Source organism: Kogia breviceps, chromosome 17, assembly GCF_026419965.1.
Source record: "Kogia breviceps isolate mKogBre1 chromosome 17, mKogBre1 haplotype 1, whole genome shotgun sequence".
Lineage (NCBI taxonomy): Eukaryota > Metazoa > Chordata > Mammalia > Artiodactyla > Physeteridae > Kogia > Kogia breviceps.
Genome location: NC_081326.1, coordinates 58,669,995 through 58,695,138, shown reverse-complemented (window position 1 = coordinate 58,695,138; position 25,144 = coordinate 58,669,995). Strand labels below are relative to the sequence as shown.

At 43.8% G+C, this 25,144-nt stretch overlaps 2 protein-coding genes across 13 annotated transcripts in view; one reads left to right on the top strand and one right to left on the bottom strand.

Moving 5' to 3' along the window:
- COLEC10 (collectin subfamily member 10) overlaps positions 1 to 1,998 on the bottom strand; it is a 432,701-nt gene extending 430,703 nt beyond the window's left edge. For all 7 annotated transcript variants that reach the window (XM_067017928.1, XM_067017927.1, XM_067017926.1 and 4 more), the window contains exon 1: positions 1,911 to 1,998. The gene's annotated coding sequence lies outside the window, so the exon portion shown is untranslated. The remainder of the gene's footprint in view (positions 1 to 1,910) is intronic.
- Positions 1,999 to 2,219: 221 nt separating this feature from the next.
- The window catches only part of SAMD12 (sterile alpha motif domain containing 12), a 460,454-nt gene continuing 437,529 nt past the window's right edge, over positions 2,220 to 25,144 (top strand). For 4 of the 6 annotated variants that reach the window (XR_010837564.1, XR_010837563.1, XR_010837565.1 and 1 more), the window contains exon 1: positions 2,242 to 2,379. Coding sequence is in view for 3 of the 6 variants with exons in the window: in XM_059043529.2 (XP_058899512.2) it covers positions 2,367 to 2,379 (13 nt within the window). In the remaining 3 variants the exon portion in view is untranslated. Of the gene's footprint in view, positions 2,380 to 25,144 lie in introns of all 6 variants that reach the window. The other 2 variants (XM_059043534.2, XM_067017918.1) reach the window with 2 other exon arrangements.

The following is a 25,144-nucleotide window of genomic DNA, read 5'->3' as shown; positions in this document are numbered from 1 at the left end:
AAACCAGGCTGAGCTGTGTCTAGAGCAACAGAAATCTTCCCCCAACCCACCCCTGTCCTTGCCAAAAGAGCCTTGGTCTGGACCAGTTGTGGACACTGTTTGGCCACAGTGTGATCTGGGCAAACCCTTCAACTTTTCTGCCTTAACTGTGAAATGAGGGGGCTTAGGTTAACTTGTCTCTAGGTCATTTTTGAATTGATGAAAATATCTACTTCTGAGAGTATGAAACATTAAAACAAACAAAAGTGAAATACAAACTTGCAGTTTCATGGGGGGAAATGGAGACCTAATCATCATTAGGTAGCTTATTCACACACTCCTTCAGTCAGGCATTATTTATAAACATATATGTATTAAATATTTATTATGTGCCAGACAGTGCTGGTGGCTGGAACATCAAAGGTGAGCAGTACCAGAGTCCATCCCTGACCTCGTGGAACCAGCGGAGGCATTGACATTACTTAAATACAGCAGAGAGAGTAGAGAGGAAGCCCACACTCAGGAAGATGCAACAAGACTCAGTGACAGGCTAACAGAGCAGGAAACAGAGAGGAATGCCAAATATGCCCCATCTTTCCTTCTTACCCAGGCATTTTGGTCTCTATCCCTTTAACAAGATTGTGCAATAGAAGCTACAGATTAGAATCTCCTAAAGTACTTGAAAAAAGAAAAACAGTGCTGGGGATGGGAGTCCTACCTCCAGAGATTCTGATGCACTTTGTCAGCATTGGTATTATTAATATTATCATTATTTTAACTTATTTTGCCCATGGCAAGTGTGTCTCACTGAACATGACTCTCTCTACTGTACCAAGGATGGAAGGCTTGGGTTTGAATTGCGTACAGCTCCATGAACTCAGAGTTAAAGTATCACCAAGGGCATTTACTGGTTACAGGTATTTTTAAAAGTACCCAGACATGGCCAAGTTCCCAATAGGAGGACTAAGCACATACTTAGTGACCACAAAAACAGGTGTGCACATATGCACTCAGAAACAAAATTGTTCAGTGTTTAAAAAAAAAATTATCACCAAGAGGGACAAAGAAAATCTAAGTAGTCATCATGACAGGAAGAATCGAATCCTTCCTTGGAGTTATTTTCCAGAGTAATTTCTTTAAAAATTAAATATGGGGTAGGGGCAGAAGAGCTGGGGGCTGGGTGGACTATATGCAATTCTGAGCTCCAGGCCTTTCAAAATCTTAACTGGAGTCCTGAGTCTGATCTGTTCCCAAGACCATTCCCTCACCTCTACCAGCGATGATTGCATCTGTATTTTCACACGCGGGAAAAAAAGTCTGGGAACTTCATTCTTATCAGTATTTACCAGCTCTGGAATTCTACTGCCTTCGGCGTGCTTCTTTTACCTGTTTGCTTATAGTACTCCCAGCACCTGGAGTTAGGACAGAAGTTCATAAATTGAAAGAACACTCTCAGATGCTATTAATTATTAGGCCCTATCACTGACCGCCAAGGGGCTCCCAAACCAGTCAAGCTAAAAGCCTCCCGTCTTGGAAGCTACACAGGTTTCCATCATCTGACATCCTCAGGTGGAATCCTGGTTCCCAGATTTTGTTTCTAATAACCCATTAGGGGTGATACCTGTTCGGGTTTTTTAGGCCATCCCCCATCCCTACGCGAAGTGTTTAGCCTCCTGAATCACCCGGAGGATCAGAATACAGCTGTATCACCTCGCAAGATTCTCCCTAACCCACTTCCCAGGTCTCAGAGGAACAAGTTTCAACCGCACCCTGTGCATCGGCTCTCTGGCCCAGGCGGAAAAACAGAGCTGGCCGGCGGCTCTGCTCCCCTCACTAACTGGGTGGCCAAGGAGGCCAGCGACAAGCCCAGAAGGTCACACCACAAACCCTGCCGCCTCCTGCCTCCCGCACGAGCCCTGCCAGGTGCTTACCCCCTTTTAATCAACAGGGAAGAGCTCAATCACGGGTCTCTGCTCCTGGCGCTGAACGCAATCTAGCGCACGGCATCTTGGGAAATGTAGTCCCAGCTACCTCCCAGGATCCCCGGGTCTACTCATGAGACCCCACCCCCACCCCGCCAAGAGGGATTTCTCTGCCTGGGCCCGATGAAGCCGGCGATGCCATCCCAGTGTGGAGGCGGGGCCGCGCCCTTCGCAGGACTCGGGGTGCTCTCCCGGGTCGGAGGAAAGAGAGGGAACTACAATTCCCAGGCTGCTCTGCGCCGAGCCGGGAGCCGCCAGCCTCGCTTTGCGTGACCGCGGCAGGTTGGTCCTGGAGCAGATGAGCGCAGAATATTTAGGCGAAAGCGCGAGGAGGGAGGGGAGCGCGGGGCAGGAGGAGTATCTCGGCCCAGAAAATTATGCATGCGTTAGGGAAGCTCTGAGAGAATGGCTGTGGAAGGTAAGGGACGCTTGGGCATTTTAAGCTCCCTCTTAACCCGCGCACCCCGATACACACATCCCCGATGAAGCTTGGGGAACGTGGGGAGGAGAGGAAAGTGGGTGGTGGCAAGCGGGCCCTTTCCTCTTACACCTTTTGGCACTCACCTGAGCCACGGAGGGCCAGTAGGTGCTTTATTCAGTTACTTTGGAGAGACAGGTAGATGCGCAGCACTCTCGGGTTGGAGGCGAAGAGTGTCCCTAATGCGAAACGATGTGCTGGATAGGGGGGGGAAAGCCTGAGAGAGCGCTTGGAGGTCTCGGCCCCGAGGTGCCCTTTTTGCTGCCGCATCTCGCCAGGGCCGGCTCGGTGGCCTCGAGGTTGAGGATGCTCACTTTGGCCTCCACACATGGGAGAAGACCCTCGCCAGGTGCGTCATCTTGAAGCATGGACTGCTATTGGGTCGAGGGCTCCTCGTCGTGTGTACGCAGCAGCGATAGCAGCAGATGTACCCAGAGGGTGGAGGTGTCCCTACACCTGTCTCTTTATACAACCCTCCCGAGGTTAGCAAAGTTTACAGAAACGAAATGGAATCAGCCAGGGTTAAGGACAGCCAACCTCTTGCATTGGGGTGAATCCTTTAATTTGAAGCCCACCTTCTGCTTTCCTCCTATAATTTTGGCCTTTGGCTTTGCAGTTTGGGCTCTGTGATGTTGCCACCTTTGAACTGCCTGGTTGAAAGCAGGGACAGACGGTTTGTGTGGGATCACAGGTTTTCATTTCAGATGCTCTCACCTTGGAAGACTGGCTTTCTTGTTGAGGGTAGTTTCTGGGGAAAAATATGTGGGCCAGAAGTATTTGTGATGTCAAATGAGCAGTCACACTGTGCCTGAATGATAAATTGAAATGATCATGGGACTAAAGGGGAGTGTAAGTTCATCTACAGAATTATGGCTCCTGAGTGTGGCTCAGGTCAGAGGGGAAGCCGGTGTTGGAAAAAGAGGGCATGCCTGCCAGCTGCAGCAGACTCCTTGCCAAGGGGAAGTAGCCTGTTCCTTGGAGGCTGAAAGCAAGAAGGAACCACAAGGATTTGCTGGCGTCCCTCTCCCCTACCTGCCCCAGGTGAGAGCAACTGAACTAATCTGACTCTTGCTCTCTTTGTAATTACTTAACAACTTGAAGTAGCAATACCCCAGCTCTTGTGGTCAGCACCCATTAACTCAGGAAACTGTTACTTTTGGGCTGTCTCAGGTTCAGAGATCCCCAGCTGGGCACTTCTATCCACCTATCTACCTACCTTTACTGTTCTTATATATTTGGCTTTTAAATTTATACATATGTATATAAATCTATATACACACACACATATACAAATCTCATCTATAGGGCTTTGCAAAAACAACCAAAGTTTTCTGTGCAAATGTAATAACAGGGCGAGAATCTGGCTTTTTGCATTGTTACAGTTGATGGTAACTGAGACAAGACTTTAGATTTAAAAAAACAAAAAACACAAGATGAAGTTCATTCTGAGCTTGAGGCTAAGGTCAAGTTGACCTCCTGGCACCTCTGTACCTCACCCCTCAGAAGATATTATCTCTTCTCTTCCTCACTCTAATGTGCCTCAAGTGAAGGGCGCTCCCACTGGTTGCTAGTCCATGATGTACTTGAAAGCAATTTCCTGCTTGCCGGAAGAAGTGTAGAATTAGTCATATTTCTTGTCTGATGGGTTATTATACCAGCGAAGCCAGACCTTACAAAAACAAAGGCTTTGAAAGGAGGTATGCCTGTACTGTGGAGAGCTTATTTTATTTTCTAGTGACTTGTTTGGCTAAAGTGCCTGTCTAGTAAACAGGAGATCCTGAGTTTGACTCACAATGAGGCCTCAACTTGAAGAATAAAGGGGCTATTTTAAACTTTGACTGCAAATATTCCTATCTCTGGTCTTTACAAAGGCAGCTTTCTTGGTTTGAACTTGGCCCTTCCTAGCTACTCTCGTTTGGTCTTTCAAGGCTCAGGGAAAGCTTCACCTCCTCTGGGAACCTGTCTCAACCCTCCCTTCGTCTGCCTCTGAGTGCTCTGCGTCTGTGGGAGGTGCCGCCTGCATTGTCTCCTCAGCACCTGTGCTTCCATTTAACACTTGCCGTACTTAATGTCTCTCACTAGACTCTTAAGACTACAGCCCCTGGGGAGTGGGGACCATGTACTCTTTGACTTGATACTCCCAGTCAGTAGTACACTACCTGACCCATGATAGGTACTCAATAAATGCTTATGAAATGCACGGGAAGTAAATCGGTGGAGCTTTTGTAACTGACTCCATAAGGGTTCATGGGGCTTTCTTAGGAGCCCAAATGCCATAAAATAAGGAACTTTTGAGAGGTTTGAAGGCAGTGGCTCTCACCTGAGGAGGGACATTGTCCTCCTGGGGCATGTTTGAGATATGCAGGGGCTGGTCTTGATATTTTATGCCCACGGGCCAGGGATGCTAAGTGTCCTATCGTGCATGGCTGTCTCATACAAAATTCCCAACCCCAAACCAAGGAACAACCAGTTTCCCCAAGCTCACTGAGAAACACTGGTTGAGAGAATGAGGAATATTGCCAGAGGAAATGGAATAGGAAATACAATACATGTTACTTAACGTCTGAGATTTAGTTTCTGCATCTGGAAAAAATGGGCACACTACTGTTTAGGTCCCACTAAAGTTGTGAAGATTAAATAAAGGAAAGGGCTTATTAAGAGTGGCTAGGACATGGGTTCTCAGTAACTATTACTTGCACTCCCTCCCATCCTTCTCCTATTAAAAAAAAGCGGTACTGTTTGGAACCTGTTTTGTATCCTGAACTTTCACTTATTCATGCCAGTCTTTGTGATTAGTAGCAAATTAGAAGTTCTTTTTTTCTTTTTCTTACCATGTGTAACCTGTTTTCTTAAGTAAGCTTGAACTTGTAAAAGTGTTAAGAGCAAGTAGCGGGCTCATTCCTTTTGCTAAACTTGTAACTTGGAGTTTAAGATGGAAAAGAGGGCTCATTCACTTTGCTAAACTTGTAGCTTGGAGTTATTTTATGGCTGCCCCGGGTTGGGCTTGCTTTGAATTAATTACAGCATCCTCGGTCTACCCCCTAATCTGGTTGTGACCCAAGCCTTACGTTTATGGGCAGCTTCAAGCTGTGCTTTCCAGCCACAGAACACGTTATGGTCTGCATTCAGACTGGGATTGTATTGGCATCCATTGTCTTAAAAACAATGATAAGAAATTACTCCAAATAGCTGGAGAACTAGGACCTCTAGAAAGGAGGTAGCCTGTAGAAACCGAGAGTAACCCCTTCTCCGTGGCCAGATTGTGTAGACAGTTGTCTCCATTGAGGCACTGTTTTCTAACATTAATGGGTTGAAGGGAGAGGAAAAAAGTGGATTCATCAGGCATAGTATTGTATTCACCTCTGTATTCCAAGATTGGTGTCTGGCACTTGTTTGGACCTCAGTAATTGTTTCATGAGTGAAGTATAAATGCCCCAGAGCAAGAGAAGGCTTTTCCTACTCCTGGTCCACATTTCCTGTCCTCCTTGCTTCGTCCTCAGCTGTAGAAGAAAATGGAGTGGATACATTTTGTACATAGTGTTTCACTTCCAGATCTAATAGAATAGTAGCTCCTCTTCCATGGCAGAAAGACGAGTCCCATTATTCACCGCCCTCCAAAGAGGTTTCCAGTCGTAGGCTACGTGCTCTGAATGACACTGGGCTAAGGGATCCACATTTCACATCCAGTGAACAAATTGACTGATCAGATGGCCTCTGATTAGTCATTCAGTGCTCAAGTTCTATAGTGTTTCTCCTGTAAAAGAGTAACAAAACTTCCCATCACCCAGATATTGTAAGGATAAGTAATCATAACAGCGGCTGGGGAAAAAAGGGAAAACAAGATACCTCAGAACCTTGTGGCAAAGAGAAGCCATCGTAAATGATGACTGTACCCTGTTGGCATTCAGAACTGAGTCACAATCCCAGAGGGGGATCAAGACGTCATCTTGATTGCAAGGGTGCAGTGGGTTATTCTTCCTGACTTTGGGCCGGATGGTAAAGTGGGTTTGCTACTACTGCACCCCAGCAGCGAGTTTACCCCTCTCAGGACCGCCTGCCTCTGTAACCCTGGCAGCCTGGACAGCAGAGAGAAGACGGGCTCCTGCAGCAGGCATCTGGGACCCAGAGGGAGAGAGGCCTCAACTCCGGGTGCGTTGTTCCCTTTCACGGGCTTTCATGTCACCACTTGTCTTCTCCTCCTCGCCAGAGGAGAGCCCGTAGAGGGCGGAGAGGGACCAGAAGTGCCGTTCTCTTGGATTGCCCCTGTGACACGGGAAGTAAGGACGACGGTGGCTCTCCTGGTAGTAGCCTGCCTCCAGTTTTTTCCTAACTGCATTGCCGTGTTGAGAACAGGGTTTACGTGCAGTTCTGCTTGTTGGTGCTTTCTGAGGGCAGGCACGGTGCCTTATGCCTGGCCCGTGGTGGACGCTGTGTGAGCTTTGTTAAATCAGTGAATGAATGGCAGACTGAATGAATGAATGGGTAGGCTAATGAGTGCGTCTGATTTCTGTGGTAGCCCCTCTACACCCACCCCCAAGAAGAACTCGCTCATTTGCAGAGCGCTTGTTGCAAAAGCAGCGCGACTGTCAACACGCTTCCCTCTCGGCTCCGGGCAGCATCCCGGTGTGGGTGTTCAGCTACCTGCTACTCGATTCTCTGTCATTTCACTTTTCGCCAAGGGTCTTTTATTCTTTTTTTCTAATCTTTATTTTGTTCTTTAGCCCACGAGATCTGACCGTCCTGCAGCTGCAGCCTGTATCCATCACTCTGTTTTAGGACATGAGAGTGGTGAATATGAAGCCTTTGCTGAAAACTCCCGTCCAGTGACTGTGCTTGAGGGAGAAGTGGGGTCCCAAGCCCTGCCTCTAGGCTTGCGGTGGCAGGAGCTCCTGCCCCTCCCAGCTCTTCTTCGTGACCTCTAACTGGTTCAGACAGGGCTTCAGTCTAATCCTGCTGTTACCTGGCCACGCCCTTGCTAATTCCTTTCAGCCCACCCTTCTTTCTTGTCTGTCTTGCTGTGCTCTTTGGCCAGAAGGAGCTAGGGCTGCTGCTAACAGGGGGGAGGTGGTGTAGAACCTATGCCGGTGTAGCTGTGATCCGTAATGCTGCGGGACACATCGCAGGAGGGACAGCCTGGGATCTGAAACCTGTGCCTGAACTCTGGGGACTGAGCGTCAGACGTTGTGCGTTTAATGAAGAAAATCGCAAACTTCCTTTTCCTGGCGTTCAGGCAGGTTTTGCATTTGCCGTTGATAAGCAGGAGAGCGCTCCCTGTGTGCAAGGAACTCTACTAGATTTGGGGGGGGGGGGCACTAAGAAGGAAGCTTAGCCGTCCCCCACCTCCACTTGGCTGGAGACAGATTCAGATTAGGCTGCATGATATAAGTGCTAAAGTACAAGCAGCATAACGTGGGCGGTCGGAGAACAAATGGAGCATTTGGTTCTGAGCTGGACAGGATGGGATGGCCTAACCGAGGGGATAGCATTTGAGTGAGCTGTTGAGTACAATACTGATGGGTGGGGACTGGGGGAAGGGCGTGGAACAGAGGGCTGTATGTGGAATGTGTGCTTACCCCCCAAGTCCTGGTGTTGTGGTTGTTTAGCCCTCTATGGGCAGGAAAGTTAATGAGGATGCTCCTCTCACGTCTGGTGCGTTCCTTTCCCTGTGGGCTCGATTATCTGCTTGGCCAGACCTCCAGCACTCCCTGCAGCCCTGGTCCTTTTGTAACTACAAGAAGAAGCAAGGAAAGCTGCTCTCCTGTAAATCACACTGATTCTTCCCCAGTTTTCTGATGTGGATGTAGCAGCTCGGAGCTGGCTCATGGGAGCAAACTTCGCTATATTTAGTCTGATTTTTCTAACGCGTGGGTGCAAGAAGCTGCTCGTATAGCTCGCCTCCCGAGGGAAGAGCACACAGGGGTGGCATTTGTCAGGTGACGGGGGTGGCTGCCTCACGGCCTTCCTTCTGCAGCCTTTTTCCAAGGGCACCTGGGGCTGGGAGGAGCCAGCTGGCAAGTTCAATTGCTTTGCTCCTCGGCTGCCCTTGATGCTCTAGAAGGTGTTTGGTGCTGTTCTGTCCAGTAAATACCACGTCTTCAGGGATTTGATGTTTGTGGATTGGCCATAGGTACAGAATGAGCGCAGGCCTGCTGTTGCGTCACCATGGGAGCTGTAGCACGCACAGTGCTGTCTATAAGCTTACGAGCTCTGCAGGCAGATTGGGTGTGAGCCCCAGCCCTGCCACGGGCCTGCGCTGTGGGCCTGAGCAGCTCTGAGACTTCTCTGCTCATCTGTCAAATGGGGATATTAGTAGTGATGACCTTGTAGGCGTGTTGAGAGGGTTCAATCAGTCTCAGAGCTCTTAGGACCTGGTTTGGTAGTTGCTCAATAAACACTAAGCAAATATTGGACAAGAGGATGGTGATGCTGCTGTCCCTCCTTGTCTTCCTGCCACGTTTAAGAAAGCATCTAAGCCATTTTTATGGCCCTGTGGTAGTACAGTGTCTGGTATAATTGTAGTTGCCAAGAAGGGAATGGTATTCATTATGTAATCCCCTGAAGTTATGAGGTAGCAGCGAAAAGTAAAAGTGATCATAATATGAGTGTATTTATTCATTAGAAACTCAACACTTAAATAATCTCTCCCCACCAAAAATTTATTTTCCACTTAACACCCATAATTTTGTAGGCCAGGCTCTCTTAGATGGTCTGATAATTGCCCAGTCATACAATGTGTATGTTAATTGACTGCAAAGGGAAATTTCAGGCCATGCAAAAGAGGAAAAAATTTCATGGACTCTCATGAAAGTGACGTTGGAAAACTGACGGAATCACACAGCTGTGACCCAGTTAAGATTTGGCTGAGTTAGGCCAGGTAACCATTAAAGAAGAGAAAATTGACCTAAGACACTGTTTTGGTAGGAACCAAAGAAAAATATTAGACCACCTAAGGATTAGGAGCAGTCTTTGGTGACAAGTGATGCCCTGAAATATACTTTGGGGAAAAAATGTTCTTTATAAATGGCTGTGAAAAGTCAAACATGAAATGAAAAATGTTCTGTCCTGCTGACATAAATCTTGTTGCAGGAATTATGTAACAAACAATTGATTTTTTTGGTTTTTCTTCTAAGAATTAACACACATTTACAACTATAAGTTTGGTTAAATGGGAGATAAACTCCTCCATTTCTCCTTTCAAGGTAAAGTATCATTCAGACTGTTTCACTATTAAGTTTTGAAACTGGAGTCCCTATTTCAAGATTTTTCTCCATGTTCTATATTAGTACTTTTAAAAAGTTTAAAAATCAGATTATTTAGGTATAAATTACATTCAGTAAAATTTACCTTTTGAAGTTCTTTGAGTTTGGGCAAATGTATACAATGTATTCAGCCTTGTAACCACCAAGACAATCAAGATCAGTTCCTACAGCCCAAAAAGTTTTCTTGTGCCCTTTAGTTTACCCTTTACTCTATTCACAACCCCTGACACACACTGCTCTGAATTGTCTTTATACTTTTGCCTTTTCCGGAAGGTTATATAAATGATATCATGTACTATGTTGTCATCTGAGTCTGAGTTCTTTCATTTAGTGAAATGCATTTGGGAGTCACCCATGTAGTTGCATGTATCAGTCATTCAGTCCTTTTACTTGGTGAGTAGTATTCCATTGGATGGATGTACCACCGTTTATTCACCAGTCATACATTTGGATTGTTTCCAGTTTGGGGTAATAATGAATAAATCACTATCAACAGTTGCATGCAGGTTTCTGTGTGAACATATTTGTTTCTCTTGCATAAATAGCTAGGAGTGGAATTTTGGAGTCATAGTGTGTTGTAACTTATAAGAAACTGTCAAACTTTTCTAAAGTTACTGTGTCTCACACGTATTTTCCTCAATTTGGATTTTGTTTCTACTCATCCTCTGCTGATAATGAGGACCTCACAAGAATAAGAGAACGGGGACTAAGCAGGCGGTTGAATGGGATTAGAAGGAAACAGTTTTCCAGAAGTGGGTTCCTTGAGCTGTATTACAGAAGAGCACGCAAGTATAGCAATGGCAAATATACACCCTGGTTTCCAGGTTAGTCCAGACTTCAAGGATGGATATAGCCTAGAAATACTACTGGTTTTGCATCCAAAAGAAAGCTGTTTAAATTCCCTTTTATAATGCACAGTAGCAGGAATTTGCCATCAATTTCTGGATATTGATTTTTTTTTTTTTTTTTTTTTGGTTATTGTGCCAAAACAGGTAAGGAAAGCAGCCTAGATGAGGGAGGGCTTACCTTTGGAGGAAATTTGGGTAAGAACATGAAGACAAAAAAGGGAAGACCATGTTTGAGAGGCCACGGAAAGTGAGTTTAACTGGAGCAGGAAGCACTTAACCTGTCCCTGGAGGGAATTGGTCTTGCCCACCAAGGAGAGTCGTCACAGGAGCCAAGGACTCCATTTTATGAAGCCTAAGGAAAGGTTAGTTGACCCGGTCTCTAGAGTGATTTAAATTTTGAGTACGGCAGCGGCCAGACTTGCTTTGCAGCTGTGTGTGATTCTGATTGAGAATTGGGCCATGAGCTCTCCCGTTATACATTGCAGGTAAACCAAGCACTGCTCCCAAAGACCACATTTTGCTCAGCCACAAATTGGGTAGAGGGCCTGATAACAGAATTGCTTCCAAATGCAAAACATGGTCTTGGAGGTATAATTTGGGTATGGACACATTAGGATTTCCCACTGGTCTCTGGGACTGTGGGATGAGATATTTGAATTTAGGATAGCTACAGAATTCCTGTGATACGTGGTTGCCTTAACACTACGCTATCCTGTTTGAGGTTGTAAAATATCCATTTAGGGTTTTCGTGTTTTTCGTTTGAGGAAGTGCCTGTGCATTACACGGTGCTGAAAATAGAACACTAACCAGGCTTTTAGTAGATGTACTTTGCACTTGATTTTTGTCTGGAGTTTGGTGTTAAGGGTCATCTAGGAAATTTAGGTAGGTGTAGCATTTACTTACTGTAGGTTGGAAACAGAATGTCCTTCATCTTACATTCACAGGTATTTATTGAGCATCTAATATATGCCAGTCTCTAGCAGGGTTTGATTTATAGTCCTATAATACCGTGGATAAGCTTAGGAAAAGCAGGTGTTCTGAAGACAGACCTGCTTACGTAGTGTTTCCTTTAAGAATCTTCTGGGGCACTTGGATGGTATTTTTTAATAAGTCAGAAATGGGGCCTTGAATCTAACACATGGCCTGAGTCATTCTTAATAAACATATTTGGAGATGCTGGTATGCCAGCAGGATTCTTAATCTAAGATCACAAGAAGGGACTGAAGGTCTCATGGGATCCTTGACCCCCTTAAACTATATGCACCATATATATCTGGACATTATGTGTATTTTTCATGGCAAAGGGGACAGGGGCTTTTATTCTTTTCTCCAGGGACTAAGGATGAGCATGATGATCTCCATGAGAACATCCATTTGACTTTTTTATTCTGATAAATCTCTAGTGCCTACAACTATGTCTGGCACATAGCACACAACTATTTGTTGAGTAAACAAGAGAACTAATATCTTTTTGTTAGTTACTACTGACTGCTCTGAGCCAGCTTCTTGATGGCCGTTCTCCAAACATTAGTTTTCATAATGTAGTGGGATAGGTGGTTTTCCCAGCCAATAGCTGAGAGACTTTAGGTCCAGAGAAGATAAGTATTGATAATTTTTCCAAGGCTGCACAGCTAATTCCTGGTAGGACCGGGCTTTGTTGCCAACTTTGCCATATTCTAGAGTCCCTGCTTTTTCACCGTCCTGTGTTGCTTTCTGGTTTCGTTTTAATTTGGTAGTTTGGTTCTGGTTTAGTAGCTATCCATCGGGAACATGAGTAACTGAAGGGGGGGAAAAACAGTGTAATAAACAAAACATTGTTGATTTGGGCTCTACAATAGGGAAAACTATTCCAGGTTTTTAGATCAAGTATCTGAGAAGGCATTTATCTTGATCTTGGCTCTCTACACTTTAGCTTCCCTCTGTGTAAGGAACCCGAGGTCTTTGGGGTTTTGCTGTGGCTGTTGTTTTCCCATGAGACTTTCCACAGTCACTTATGTGCCCGGCATAAATTAGGGTGCATTTCTATTTTATTTGAATAACAAATATTCATCGTGCACTTGTGATAAGCTCAGCTCTGTGAACAGGATTCACCGAGTGATATAAAAGAATGTAAGGCCATGAACCTTCCCCTCATGGGGCTTACAGTTGCTTCATATTCAAGGCTCAGGTTGCGAAAAAGTAAAAACGGTATGGACGTGGGCAGGGTGGGCAGTGTAGAGGGCCCTGCTCTCAATCAGGGGAGCCACCACGCCCACAGCAGTGGCCCTTCCACTGCCCTGAACTGCCCATGAGAAGTTCTTACAGGTTTGGTTTTTAAAATTTATTTATTTATTTTGCGGTACGCGGGCCTCTCACAGCTGTGGCGTGGCCTCTCCCATTGCGGAGCACAGGCTCCGGACGCGCAGGCTCAGCGGCCATGGCTCACGGGCCCAGCCGCACGTCCGCGGCACGTGGGATCTTCCCGGACCGGGGCACGAACCCGCGTCCCCAGCATCGGCAGGCAGACTCTCAACCACTGCGCCACCAGGGAAGCCCAGGTTTGTTTGTTTTTTTTTTAACATTTAACTGCTATGGAAAGTTTGATCATAGCCTGGAGAAACTGAAAAAACAAGGAAGCTGAAGTGATAGTAAGGTAACGGAAAAGAAAGGAACAGAGGAGCAGATGTGAGAAAGATTTCATAGGGGAGAAAACGTAGGATTTGAGATCGTGTAGTTATAGGGTGCGGCAGCCACGTAATTGCTCCCAACTCTTCAGGGGTGCTCCACTGCCAATAAAATCGAGCTCAGACTCTCAAGCAGTCAGGGACCTTCCCAGAGTGTCACAGACTTCCTGTTCCACGCTGATCTCTCCCACCCCTTTTCCCTTAGGAAACTCCCCTAATATTTAAGGGGCCCAGCGATGAGCTGTGTGCTGGCTCCCAGGGCACCTGGAATCCCTCCCACGTTGTTTATGCTGGTCTTCCGACCTCGAAGGCCTTTCTTCCACATGTTCATGTGTTGTGCTTCTCACCTCCTTCTATGTACATAGCTAAGGCAAGAGACTAGGTGGGCGAGAGAGGGAGATCTCCTATGAGCAGAGCATGACACTGGGTACCTGCAGTGATAAGGGACGGGATCAGGAAGAGGAGGCTGGAGGCGATGGGAAGAAGCAGCCAGTGGAGGTAGGGGTACCGTTTCAGAGTGGAGCGTCTCAGCCTCACCTGATGCACTGGGACAGCCAGCAAGACGTGTGCTGGGAAGTGCCCAGGGGGTTGGCATTCGGATGAAATGGGAAGGCAAATCCACATCATAATACTTGAGGGGTGTCAAGGAAGCAACTCTTGATGCAAATGTGTAGAAATGGAAAGGAAATGTATGGAAGGGGAAAGAAGGGAGAAATAGTTATGGCGAGGAGAGAGCAAGGTCAAAGGAGTTGTAAATGTGGTGAGAAACTGGAAGAAGGAAGACAAGGGGTCTAACCTAGATGGGAAGCAGTTCAAAGAAAGCCTTTATTTTTTAAGCTATGAAATATTTAAGAGTGTTTCTAGACTCTGTGTACACTGACCCAGTAGAGAGGGAGATCCTGAAGATACAAAGGATAAAAGAGATTAACTGTTAGAGCGAGAGCCATTGGAGTTTAGATGTATTATCTCTTGGAGAAGGTGTTCTTTCTGGGAAGGGTGGGTGGTACAGATAGGAGTGTTGTAACTTTAAAATAAAAACAGGACTATTAAAAAAAATTAATACCTAGAACAGTGCCTATCACGTAGTGTAACTACTTATCATGTATTAACTCATTAAACTTCACATGAATCCTGTGAGGTAGGTACCATTATCATCCCTATTTACAAATAACAAAATGGGCACAGAGATGTTAACTCACTCAGCTAGTACATGGTAAAAGCTGGAATGTGATTAGAAACAAAAGATGTTCATCCAGTTTCCTAGTTAGGACACTTTGGGGAATACTGGATGAAGACATTGTCATCTTCAGAATTTTCTTTAAAAGTGAGACTATTAAACAATCGCCTACTAAGACACTTAGGTCAGTTATATTGATAAAAAATTTTAAAGGATGATCTATAAGAACGTGTGGGTCACTGACAATTACTTGTATGTGAGTTTATTTTGTAATAACTCACTCCAGGTAGGACAGGGATGGAATCAGAAGACTCCTAATTCTCAAATGTTGGGAGGGTATAATTTTCGGAACATGAGTCCTCCTCTGGAGAGGTTAGGCCTTGGGGGTGGGGTGGGGTGCTTGCTTGTGGAGCAGGGGTTGGGTGCATAGGCCAGCCAGCAGGTACCACAAGGGCACTCTGATCCTACAGCCAGGGTATGGGGTTTCATGAAAATAACAGCAAGTAGGAGTGATGTCAGAAAGGAAAGGTGAAAAGATGCTGAAAATGAATTTGGCCAATTTCACAGTTTTGCCAAGACGGGAACATACATCATCTCCATTTCCTTCTATCTCCTGCCCCCTTTCTGCTTTTAAAGGCCGTAAGATTTAGGTTTCCAGGGTGCTGAGGCCATTGTCCCTGACTCTAATGGTAAGGGAGAGTGATTTTCCCTTGCTGATGTTCATTCTGTTGCTTGCTAAGTGCCTCTCTACAACCCCATGAAGCTCCTGCCTCCCTCTGACCTGCTTTGCCTGGCCAGGGTTTCTTAATTGAAACTCAATAGCTGATAGCTTTGGCACCTGTGCGTTTGCTGGGGGCTCGCCCCAAGGCCATCATCATCGCAGTCATACTGCCCTGGCTTGACCAGCACTCCGTGCCTTCCAAAGTACAGCTTCTCATTTGAGCCACAGCTGACCCGTTGGCAGCTGGACCAGGCACTCTTGTTCCCATTTCATACACAAGGATGGGAAGGCTCCCTTACCCAGGGTCACAACTCATTAGCGGCAGAGCTTAGATTTAGAACTTGGTGTCTCAAGTCTTTTTCACTATGGCTTCTGTCATTGCTGCCATGATTTGGAAGGCATGGCGCAGTGCCTCATTTAAAGTGGGATGATCTAAAAGGGATCCAGAATTTTTCTTCAGTTATGGATGAAGGGAGCCAGAATGGGGCCTGAGGTCATGCAGTTCTCTGGAGGCACCTAATCTCTGGCTCAAGTGATAAGTTCCTCTTTTTCTCTCCCAGTATTTTGTGGATTCTCTATAACCGTATCTTCTAAATAGTTACATTAAAATAATATTTAAAAACACTTTTTTCAGGTATGAAAATTCTTCCTATTTACCATAGAAAGAAAAAAAATCGTAAGCACAGAAATAAACTAAGAATAACAGTAGCTAACATTTATTAGGCACTTGCTGATACTAGCAGTTGGGGTTGCTCTTTAGCCAGCGTACCTTGGTGCAGCTGTACTGGTGGTTGATAGCAGAGGACTGTTCTGATGGATGGGGGGGGCGGTTCAGGCCATCCTGGTGGTTTTGAATACCCTGCCTGTTCCCAATAATCCTATCAGATGGTGGTTAATATTCATTTCCTGCATGCCAAAATTAAGGCCCAGAGAGATTAAATAATTTCCTCCAAATCAGCAGCTGTTAAATGATGGAGCAAGAATTCAAACCCAAGTTCAGATGACTTCAGTGCCCATTCTGTAGCCATTAAACAAGTAGGCCACCCTGATACACTCCGTAGATACACCCTGGAAGAGTTCATATTTCCTCTTGGGCTTCATGTAGGTTACTGGTTCTATCTGGTTTAACGTAAGTCATTGTAGCAAATCTTAATAGCTGTTTAATTCTTGATAAAATATTAATGCATTTTATTCTCCCTCCTCCTTCTTAAAAAATGTTGTAAGCACATTCTCTTTAGATGCAGCGCTAATGAGGGTGATGATGGGAGCCCTTGAGAGGGCAACAAATACATATAACTCTGCCCGTGTTTCACAAGGTGTCGTCACATTCTGTCAGCTCTGTTCCTGTGACTTGTTGACGGTCATTGTCAAGGTCAGAGCCATAGAAAACACCTTTTATAATGAAAGGTGTATGTGTATTAGGTGACATGAGAGGTCTGTGCAAGATGAGGACAGGATCCAAGTTAATTGTAGAACTCACACTTGTAAAATTTTCTTTAGTTATGCCCATCAACTTTTATTACAGTTTATTGATTCATGCGCACTACTTTTATTTGATTATTGCCAAGGCATTTTATACTTGTAAATTTCAGTATGTTCCTTTAACAAAGTTTTCTACCCATCCTTTTCTTCTGGAGTTTTATTTTGGTCTATCTAGTTATTCCCTAATGCTTCATTGATGTTTTCTTGTTATACAGTGGAAGCAGTTCAGCCATTTTTATTCTCTTTTTTTCCCCTTTTATTGGTTAACTTTTACAACTTTAAGTAATATACTTAAAGCTGTATTTCTTACTCTTTAATCTTTTTTATTTTTACTGGAGTATAGTTGCTCTACAGTGTTGTGTTTCTGCTGTACAGCAAAGTGAATCAGCTATACGTATGCATATATCCCCTCTTTTTGGATTTCCTTCCCGTTTAGGTCACCACAGAGCATTGAGTAGAGTTCCCTGTGCTATATACAGCAGGTTCTCTTCAGTTATCTATTTTATACATAGTAGTGTATATAGTAGTGTATATATGTCAATCCCAAACTCCCAGTTCATCCTACCCCCCTTGGTATCCATGTTTTTCTCTACATCTGTGTCTCTATTTCTGCTCTGCAAATAAGTTCATCTGTACCATTTTTCTAGATTCCACATATAAGCGATATTATATGATATTTGTTTTTCTCTTTCTGAGTTACTTCACTCTGTATGACAGTCTCTGGGTCCATCCATGTCTCTGCAAATAGCACAGCTTCATTCCTTTTTCTGCCAGCCATTTTTATTCTCAGTGTTCTAAAATCTTTGATTAAGTAATCTTTGATTCAGAATCATTGCAGTTCTTATGTTCACTACTACATATCTGTGTTCTAAGTGTTAAATATTTATGTTAGGATTACATTTTCAGATGATGAAACGTACCCAGATATTTTATATACAAGTATAGACAGATAAATGTTCTCTACCATTTATTAAATGTTTACTGTATACCAAGGGTGTCGCTTATAACCATTTTCTCTAATGCCTACTACAATGTACTTATTCTCATTTTGTGTATGAGGAAACAGGCATTGGGCATAAGTAATTTGTCTGAGGCCACTTAATAAAAGAAGCTGAGAATGAAGCCTGTGTATTATGTATTGTTAAATCATCATCATAGTGTCCAAATTCTTTTGAGTACTTACTATGTGCAAGGAAGTGTCATAAGCACTTTATAAACTTAAAATCTAGATTTTATTATTAGTTTTGTGAACATAATTTTTAAAATGTCATGATCTTTTTTTAAAAAATTGCTTAAAATGTGTTTTTGCTTAGTGTCCTATAAACGTATTGCTAATTCCAGACAAAAATTTGTCTGCTAAATCTCCTCCCAATACATTCATATATTAGGTATTGTCAGCCTCTTCTCATTGAAGAGAATTTCCCCAAAGAATTCTGACTTGTTTTAAATAAGTCTAGTTGTTCTCTAGACTTACTTTAGAGCTGTCATGTTTGGATTTCCTTTCACCACTGTCCTTGGGTTGCCTTTCCTGGTGTCTTTGTGTTATAGTCCCTCTTCTAGGATTCTAGATGTATCTTACTTTGTTTTCACCTTGGTTTTGATGGAGCACATCCTCCAGTTACCCCCTGAGAAAAGGTACATGGGAAGCATACTTTTGAGAACTTGCGTATCTGAAAAAGTGTTTATTCTACCCTTGTACTTAACTGATAACTTGATTAGACTTTTAAAAGTAAGTTGGAGATTGTCTTTCCTCACAATTTTGAAGACTCTAATATCTTCTAGTTTCCAGTTTTGGTTTTGAGAAATCTGAAGCCTTCTGATTCTTGATCATTGGTATGAAATACACATTTTTTTCTTGAAATTATTTAATCTTTTTATCCCTAGTGTTGAGAAATTTCATGAGAATGCGCTTTGGTGTGAGTCTGCTTTTTTCCATTGCATTGTGTATTTAGTGGTTTTTCAAAATGGAAACTCATGTCATTCATTTCTGAGAATTTTTTTGAATTATTTATTGGATTTTCTTTTATTCAGTTCATTCTGTTCTTTATTTCTCTGGCTGCTATTTTTGAGATGATGAAGTTCCTGGACTGGTTCTTATTTTTGAAGTCTATGTTTACTATTTCTCATCTCTGTTCTTTTTGTTCTGTTTTCTGGTAGATTAATTTTATCTTTCAAATTTCTGTGGCATTTACAATTTCTACTATCATTTTTAACTTTTCCAGAGATTTTTTTGGCTTCCTGAAGTTTTTACAGCATCCTAATCTTATTTTGTGGATGTAATATCCTCAATAAAATATGAAAAGATATTAGTGCTAACATTTTTATTTTTTTCAATTGAGGTTTACTTCACTCACTGTTGTGGCCTCTCCCGTAGTGGAGCACAGGCTCCGGGCTCACGGGCCCAGCCGCTCCGCGGCATGTGGGATCTTCCCGGACCGGGGCACGAACCCGTGTCCCCTGCATCGGCAGGCGGACTCGCAACCACTGCGCCACCAGGGAAGCCCCACTCTCTGTATTTCTTCCAGGATGCTTTTCTTTCTATTCATTCTGGTCTTTTTCGGTTGGATGTTGTCAGATGTTTGTAGATATTAGGCTCTCTGCCGACATAGCCCACGTTAAAAAAAAAAAAAAAAAAAAAAAATAGAAAGTTCTCTATGTATAAATTGGGCCTGTCATTCATGGTTTTCATTATAAGATGAACTGCCTGGATATTTTTTAGGACAAGGGAGTGGGTCGTCTTATGTCAGGATTTTTAGGTCTTTTTTTTTTTTTTTATTGGGCTGGTTAATTACTCAGAAGACCCAATATTCAAACTCCAATATATGATTGCTGGGTATATGCCTTGTTACTCATTAACTTCCAGATAAGTTTCAATGTCTGGTTATATTTTATTATTTTAAAGAAAGTTAGCAATCTAAACGTAGATTTTCTAGTAATTTCCATCTCTGAAGAGGATTCTTTTAACCAGAAATTTCCCTCCACTACTGTTGTCATCTTTGTTTTTTTCATGGATGTATTTGAGCACCTGGAAAAATACCTGGCGCAAAGTAGGTGCTCAGAAAACAAATGTTGGATGAATTCATATTTCGCTCAGCACATCAGGCTTTTAGAACAATATATGATAAGATGTAGGAAAAAGCCTGTATGTCCTAACTTCCAGCCTAGCGTTGTAGCGCATGTGTACTCCTCAGATTTGACCAAGGCAGTCACGCAAACCAACATAGATTCAACCCCAAAAGAGAGGGTTTCCTGTTTACAGAACTTCTTGGGGCAAGAGCATATTTTATATTTGAGATCAGGCGCTGGTGTTGAAGTGGCACCAACCATAAATTGGCGTGGAAAAGTGCTGGCTGGGTTAACAGAGCTGCTCCTCTTAGGACCGTGCTGATACTTGTGTGTTCAGATGGCGGCATTTTGGAACTTGATTTAAGCACACGTTCTGCTGACTGCTTCCTAGAGACTTCCGCATCTGCTCCTTTCTGAAAGAAGCAAGAAGGGAGCAAGACCCGGCTCCTGAGGAAAATGAGGCAATTGTGTTTATTTTTTAAAATATTTTAAAAATTTTATTTATTTCTTTTTGGCTGCGTTGGGACTCCGTTGCTGCACGCAGGTTTTCTCTAGTTGCGGTGCGCAGGCCTCTCACTGTCGTGGCCTCTCCTGCTGCGGAGCACAGACTCCGGACGCGCAGGCTCAGCGGCCATGGCTCACGGGCCCAGCGCATGTGGGATCTTCCCGGACCGGGGCTCGAACCCGCGTCCCCCGCATCGGCAGGCGGACTCGCAACCACTGTGCCACCAGGGAAGCCCGCAAATTGTGTTTAAAGAAAATTGTTCAGAAAAACTTGAAATTAGACTCAGTTGGCCAACCATGTTGGGTTTGTCAGGAGATGAGAAAGAAGGGAACTGTATTGGAAAATAGGATAATAGGAGAATATGGTGTCTCGAAATACTTAACGAAGAATCATTCAATAGGCATGAAGAAAAAAATAATTTATCTGGTTATAAAGCTTTATCAGCTCTTTAGACCTAAAAGTATAGTTTGTTGCAAGCCTAAAGGTTTTTAAATTTTTTTTGCATAATTTACTATATTCTGTTACTATCCTAGAGCAAGATACTATTAGAAATTCAAGAATTTAAAAAAATGCAACATAGCAACATTTCCCTACCTTTCAAATTAACCTTTTAAAATAATTATCATTACACACTTATTATGTATACCCTTTGGAAAGTAGAAAGAAAAAATTATCCATGGACCCAACTTCAAAAGACAGCCGCTGTTAGTATTTGGCATATTTTCTTCTAGCCTTTTTCTTTGTATGGTTTTTGGTTTTGCATAGCAGGCATAAGGCATTTTACTTGGCTTTTAGTAGGATTTTTTGGTCTTCAATTGGAGTCAACTGTGGTTATATTCTGATAATGCATGTCTGTGATTATTCTTTTCCTGTCATGAGGCTGAATAAGCAGTGCTTTAGTTCTTGGCTTGAATAAATTCTTTATATGCTTTTAACATAAAACATTGTTCAGATTAGAAAGTGAATAATCCTTAGAGCAGGGAAGTATGACGTATGTTTAACAACCACTTTAAAAATATATCAGATCTAAAAAAAAAAAAAAAAAAATCAGAAGCACAAAAATGGCTTGGGGAAAATGTGTATAACAAAGATAAGATTTTAAGGTTTCTAGATGGGAGACAGTCTCTCAGTGGACCCGGGACATATCATAGATGTCTAGTATTACTTATTAAATATATGATCATTTTTATTACATATAACATGGTGGCCTCAAGGCAGAAAGGGAGATTTTTTTTTTTATCTAGAGGCACAGAAGGGAGGAGTGCAGTACAATAGAGGCATATGACTGAAACCAGTTAGAAATTCTGGTGCTGCCTCTGCACCACTAACTAGCTGCTACATTAGAGGCACCTGCCCTCAATATCAGACCCAATAAAATGAGGTGGTTAAACTATATGATTTTAATGAGTTTCTATCCTCTGGCATTCAACGACTCAATGAATTTATGATTCTGGGGCCAAACACTAAGAACATAAAGATCCTCAAACCCAGTAGATGCAATGCCTTGACTCTTCTTTTCCCTCCTTCCTCACATCCAGTCAATTACTGAGTTTGACCCTTTTTACTGTCTAAGTCAGGGTTTGGCAAACGACCATCCGTTTCCTTAAATAAAATTTTATTAGGACAGAGTTATGCTCATTAGTTGATGTATTTATTGCTGCTTTTGTACTGCAGTGGCAGTGTTCGCAAAGCTGCAAATATTTACTATCTGGCCCCTGGTAGAAAAAGCTAGTCAACCCCTGATCTAAATGATTTACAAACCCGTCTCCTCTCATCTTCACTCCATTTGTCCTACCTTAGGTCTTCATCTCTTCTCACCAGGAGAGCCCAAGAGCCTCTCATCTAATTTTCTGGACTCCAGTTTTGAGCCTTCCAAATGTGTTGCATATACAGAAATGGTATGATTTTTTTAGAAAAATCTTGCAACACCAGTTTGCTTGCTTAAGACCCTTGAGAAGCATTCTGCTGAACTCAGGATAAAATCCAAATTCCTTACCCAGCACACAGAGTTAGAAAACCACTCCACTGATATCTGAAGACCCTTCTAGTCACGAGGCTAGGTTTTTTGTTTGACATGACACATACGATACGAATTGCAATCTCGGAAAACCCAACTCAGCTCAACCGGTCTTGAGTGCGAAGAGGCTATGTGTTGGCTCACCCAACTAAGAAGCCTGGGTGTAGAGCTGTATAGTTGAAACCTTTCCCAAGGCTAGGTCTCTAGCTGTGTCACCTGAACTCCATTGCTTTCTGTTGGCTCCTCTGCTGCTGTATTCGCCGCGTTCACAGGCAGGCTTTCGTCTCGAGAGGTCAGGACTGCCATAGCAGTTCCTGCCTCATAGCCCCCTGGGGACCCATCTTTTCCCACACAAGTGCAGAGGTCTCTCTGACTGGACAGCGTAGGTCACGTGATCAGGTGTAATGGAAAGTGCTGATGGGTTTAGGGCCAGTGCCTGTGCTTATGCTCAGGAATTGACGAAATCCCACCTGAACCATAAGGAGTGGGCATAGGGGGAGGGCATTATCCCCGGGCAAATAGTGGGCTGTTGTGGAAACAGGGCGAATGGAGGTGGACTGAGACAAAATAACCAAGATTCACAGAGCATACCACGAGCGGGAGCCCTTTGACCATCCAGCAGTAGTAGTTGCCGTTAGAACCTGGGGAGGCCCATAACCAGAGTATCACTGAGTGGTGTGGGGATTGTGATTGCCTGACTCAGTGGTTCTTAATTCTGGCTAATCATTACAAGTACCAGATGCCTGGGCTCTTTGAGGACCAATTAACTTGGGATCTCTCCTGGTTGGCCAGGTAAGAGTGATTGTACACATTCTCCAGGTGATTCTAGCGTGCAGCGAAGATGAACTATTGACTGGGTTTAGGTCCTGACTTTATTTACTGGTCTGTGGAATGGGAGCAATTCTATTCATTCAGCAGGATTTGGGGGATGAAGAAATGAGAAAAAATATATATAAGGAATATAGCCTACTTAGTTGCTCAAATAAATAGGAGCTTCTTATTGGTGTTCTCGACTTTACAGGGATATTATTATTATATTAGAGTCCTAGGGCTGTCATCACAGAATGCCACAGACCGGATATCTTAAACAACAGAAATTTCTCACAGTTCTGAAGGCTAGAAGCCCAAGATCAAGGTGTCGGCAGGTTTGGCTTCTCTTGAGACCTTTCTCCTGGGCTTGCAGATTGCCTTTTGTTGTATACATACACATCCCTCCAGTCTTTTCCTCTTTTTCTAAGGATGCCAGTTATATTGGATTAAGGCCCACACTTACGGTCTCCTTTAACCTTAATTACCTCTTTCAAGGCCCTGTCTCCAAATATAGTCACATCAGGGGTTGTTAAGATATCAACATATGATTTATTTTGGTGTTGTGAGGGGACACTTTAGTCCCATAGCAGATATGGATCCTCTGATTGTCTAATGAAAGCTAGGGTTTCTTTACTCAGAAAAATGCAGAGACACAATGCACATTAAACCTTGCATATGTTTGTGGACTTCGAAGATGACTGTTAAACAGGAACATTTGCAGCAGCCTTGCAGAGGAAAACAAATACCCAAGCGAAGGATGTGTGTAAAAGAGGACATCCCATTCTCATTCATTCATTTATTCATTTAACAGTTACTTACCAAGTGCTGGCCATGTGCCAGGCCCTGTGGTAGGGTTATAACAATGACACAGGCAAGGCCCCTTCTTCTCACGACTTACAGTTTTTGGTTGATGGAGTCAGACAGTAAACACACACACCACTCAGTATCAGCACCAAGTGCCGTGTGTCGAGAATCAAAACAGAATGATGAGGTGGTGTTTGCCTGGAAAGCTATTTAGATTTTGTGGTCAGGAGTGTCTTCACTGAGGACATGATGCTTAAGTGGAGGCTTCAATAACAAGGAGTCAGCCATGCACATGGGGGCAGAGGGTTGGCTGATGGCTGATGAAATGCCTGCTACTCTCTGGTCTATTTTAGTAGCAGCTGGCGGAGCCACCTCCTCTAGCACCAGCTGCTTCCCAGATTCAGTTCTGCTGCCTGCACAGCAAGCAGTCAGGATCTGCTCTGAGACTGGCGTGGCTATTGTGGATTGCTCCCCCAGCTTCGGATGTGTTTTTGTTCTCCTGTCTCAGAAATATTCAGGTCATGTGTTCAAAGGGGTGAGACCCATCATTGCAAATATCTGTTCCTCTAAGCTCTCACTGACATTGCCAGAGCTTAGTCACTCTTGTCTTTAGCCTGAATTAGAGTTACCATTGTAGGGGGACAGGTTGGCATTGGTGGTGTGGTAAATGCATAAACAATGATTGTGTTGCACTACATGCTTCTGTGACAGTATGCTGCAAGCTGAAGGAATTAAAGGGACCCCAGACAGCATCTGGATGGGATGGAGATGACTTTCCCTAGGAGCTGCGTCCTTTAAAGGCCCCCCCGTTGGCCTTAGGGTAAAGAGCAGGGTCCTGCTGTGCCTGGCAGACTCCTGTGGGTCTGGTTCTCTCTACCTCTCTGCCAAGAGGCTAACTAGGCTCTTGGGGCCAGTTCTGCTCTGTGTGTCTCATTCTAGGGTCAAGACTGAAAGGGCAGTAGCCTCTGGGCATGCTTTTTCTCTGCTTACAACAAGTGCATATGAGGGCAAAGAAAACTTCGTAAGTATGTTGAATTCTGTTGTTCACGTCTCCTACACTCACATCCGTTGGCCAAATTAACTTACATGGTCAAGAGGAAAGTCATTGTATAGAGACATAGTCTGCTCCAAGGGTAGGGAGTGAATGTTTATCAAACGGTAATCTGATCCACCCTAGCGGGTTAAGTGCTTATAACAAGTGCCCCTATAGGTCTGCCTAAACTATAAACAGTAGTGTACTTTTAACAGTCTTACTGTCGGGAAAGGGAAAAAAGGGAGAAGTTTGTTAATATGTGAATGACAGAGTTGGGGGAGGATTATTATACAGGGCAAGACTTGAGCATGTTAATAGAC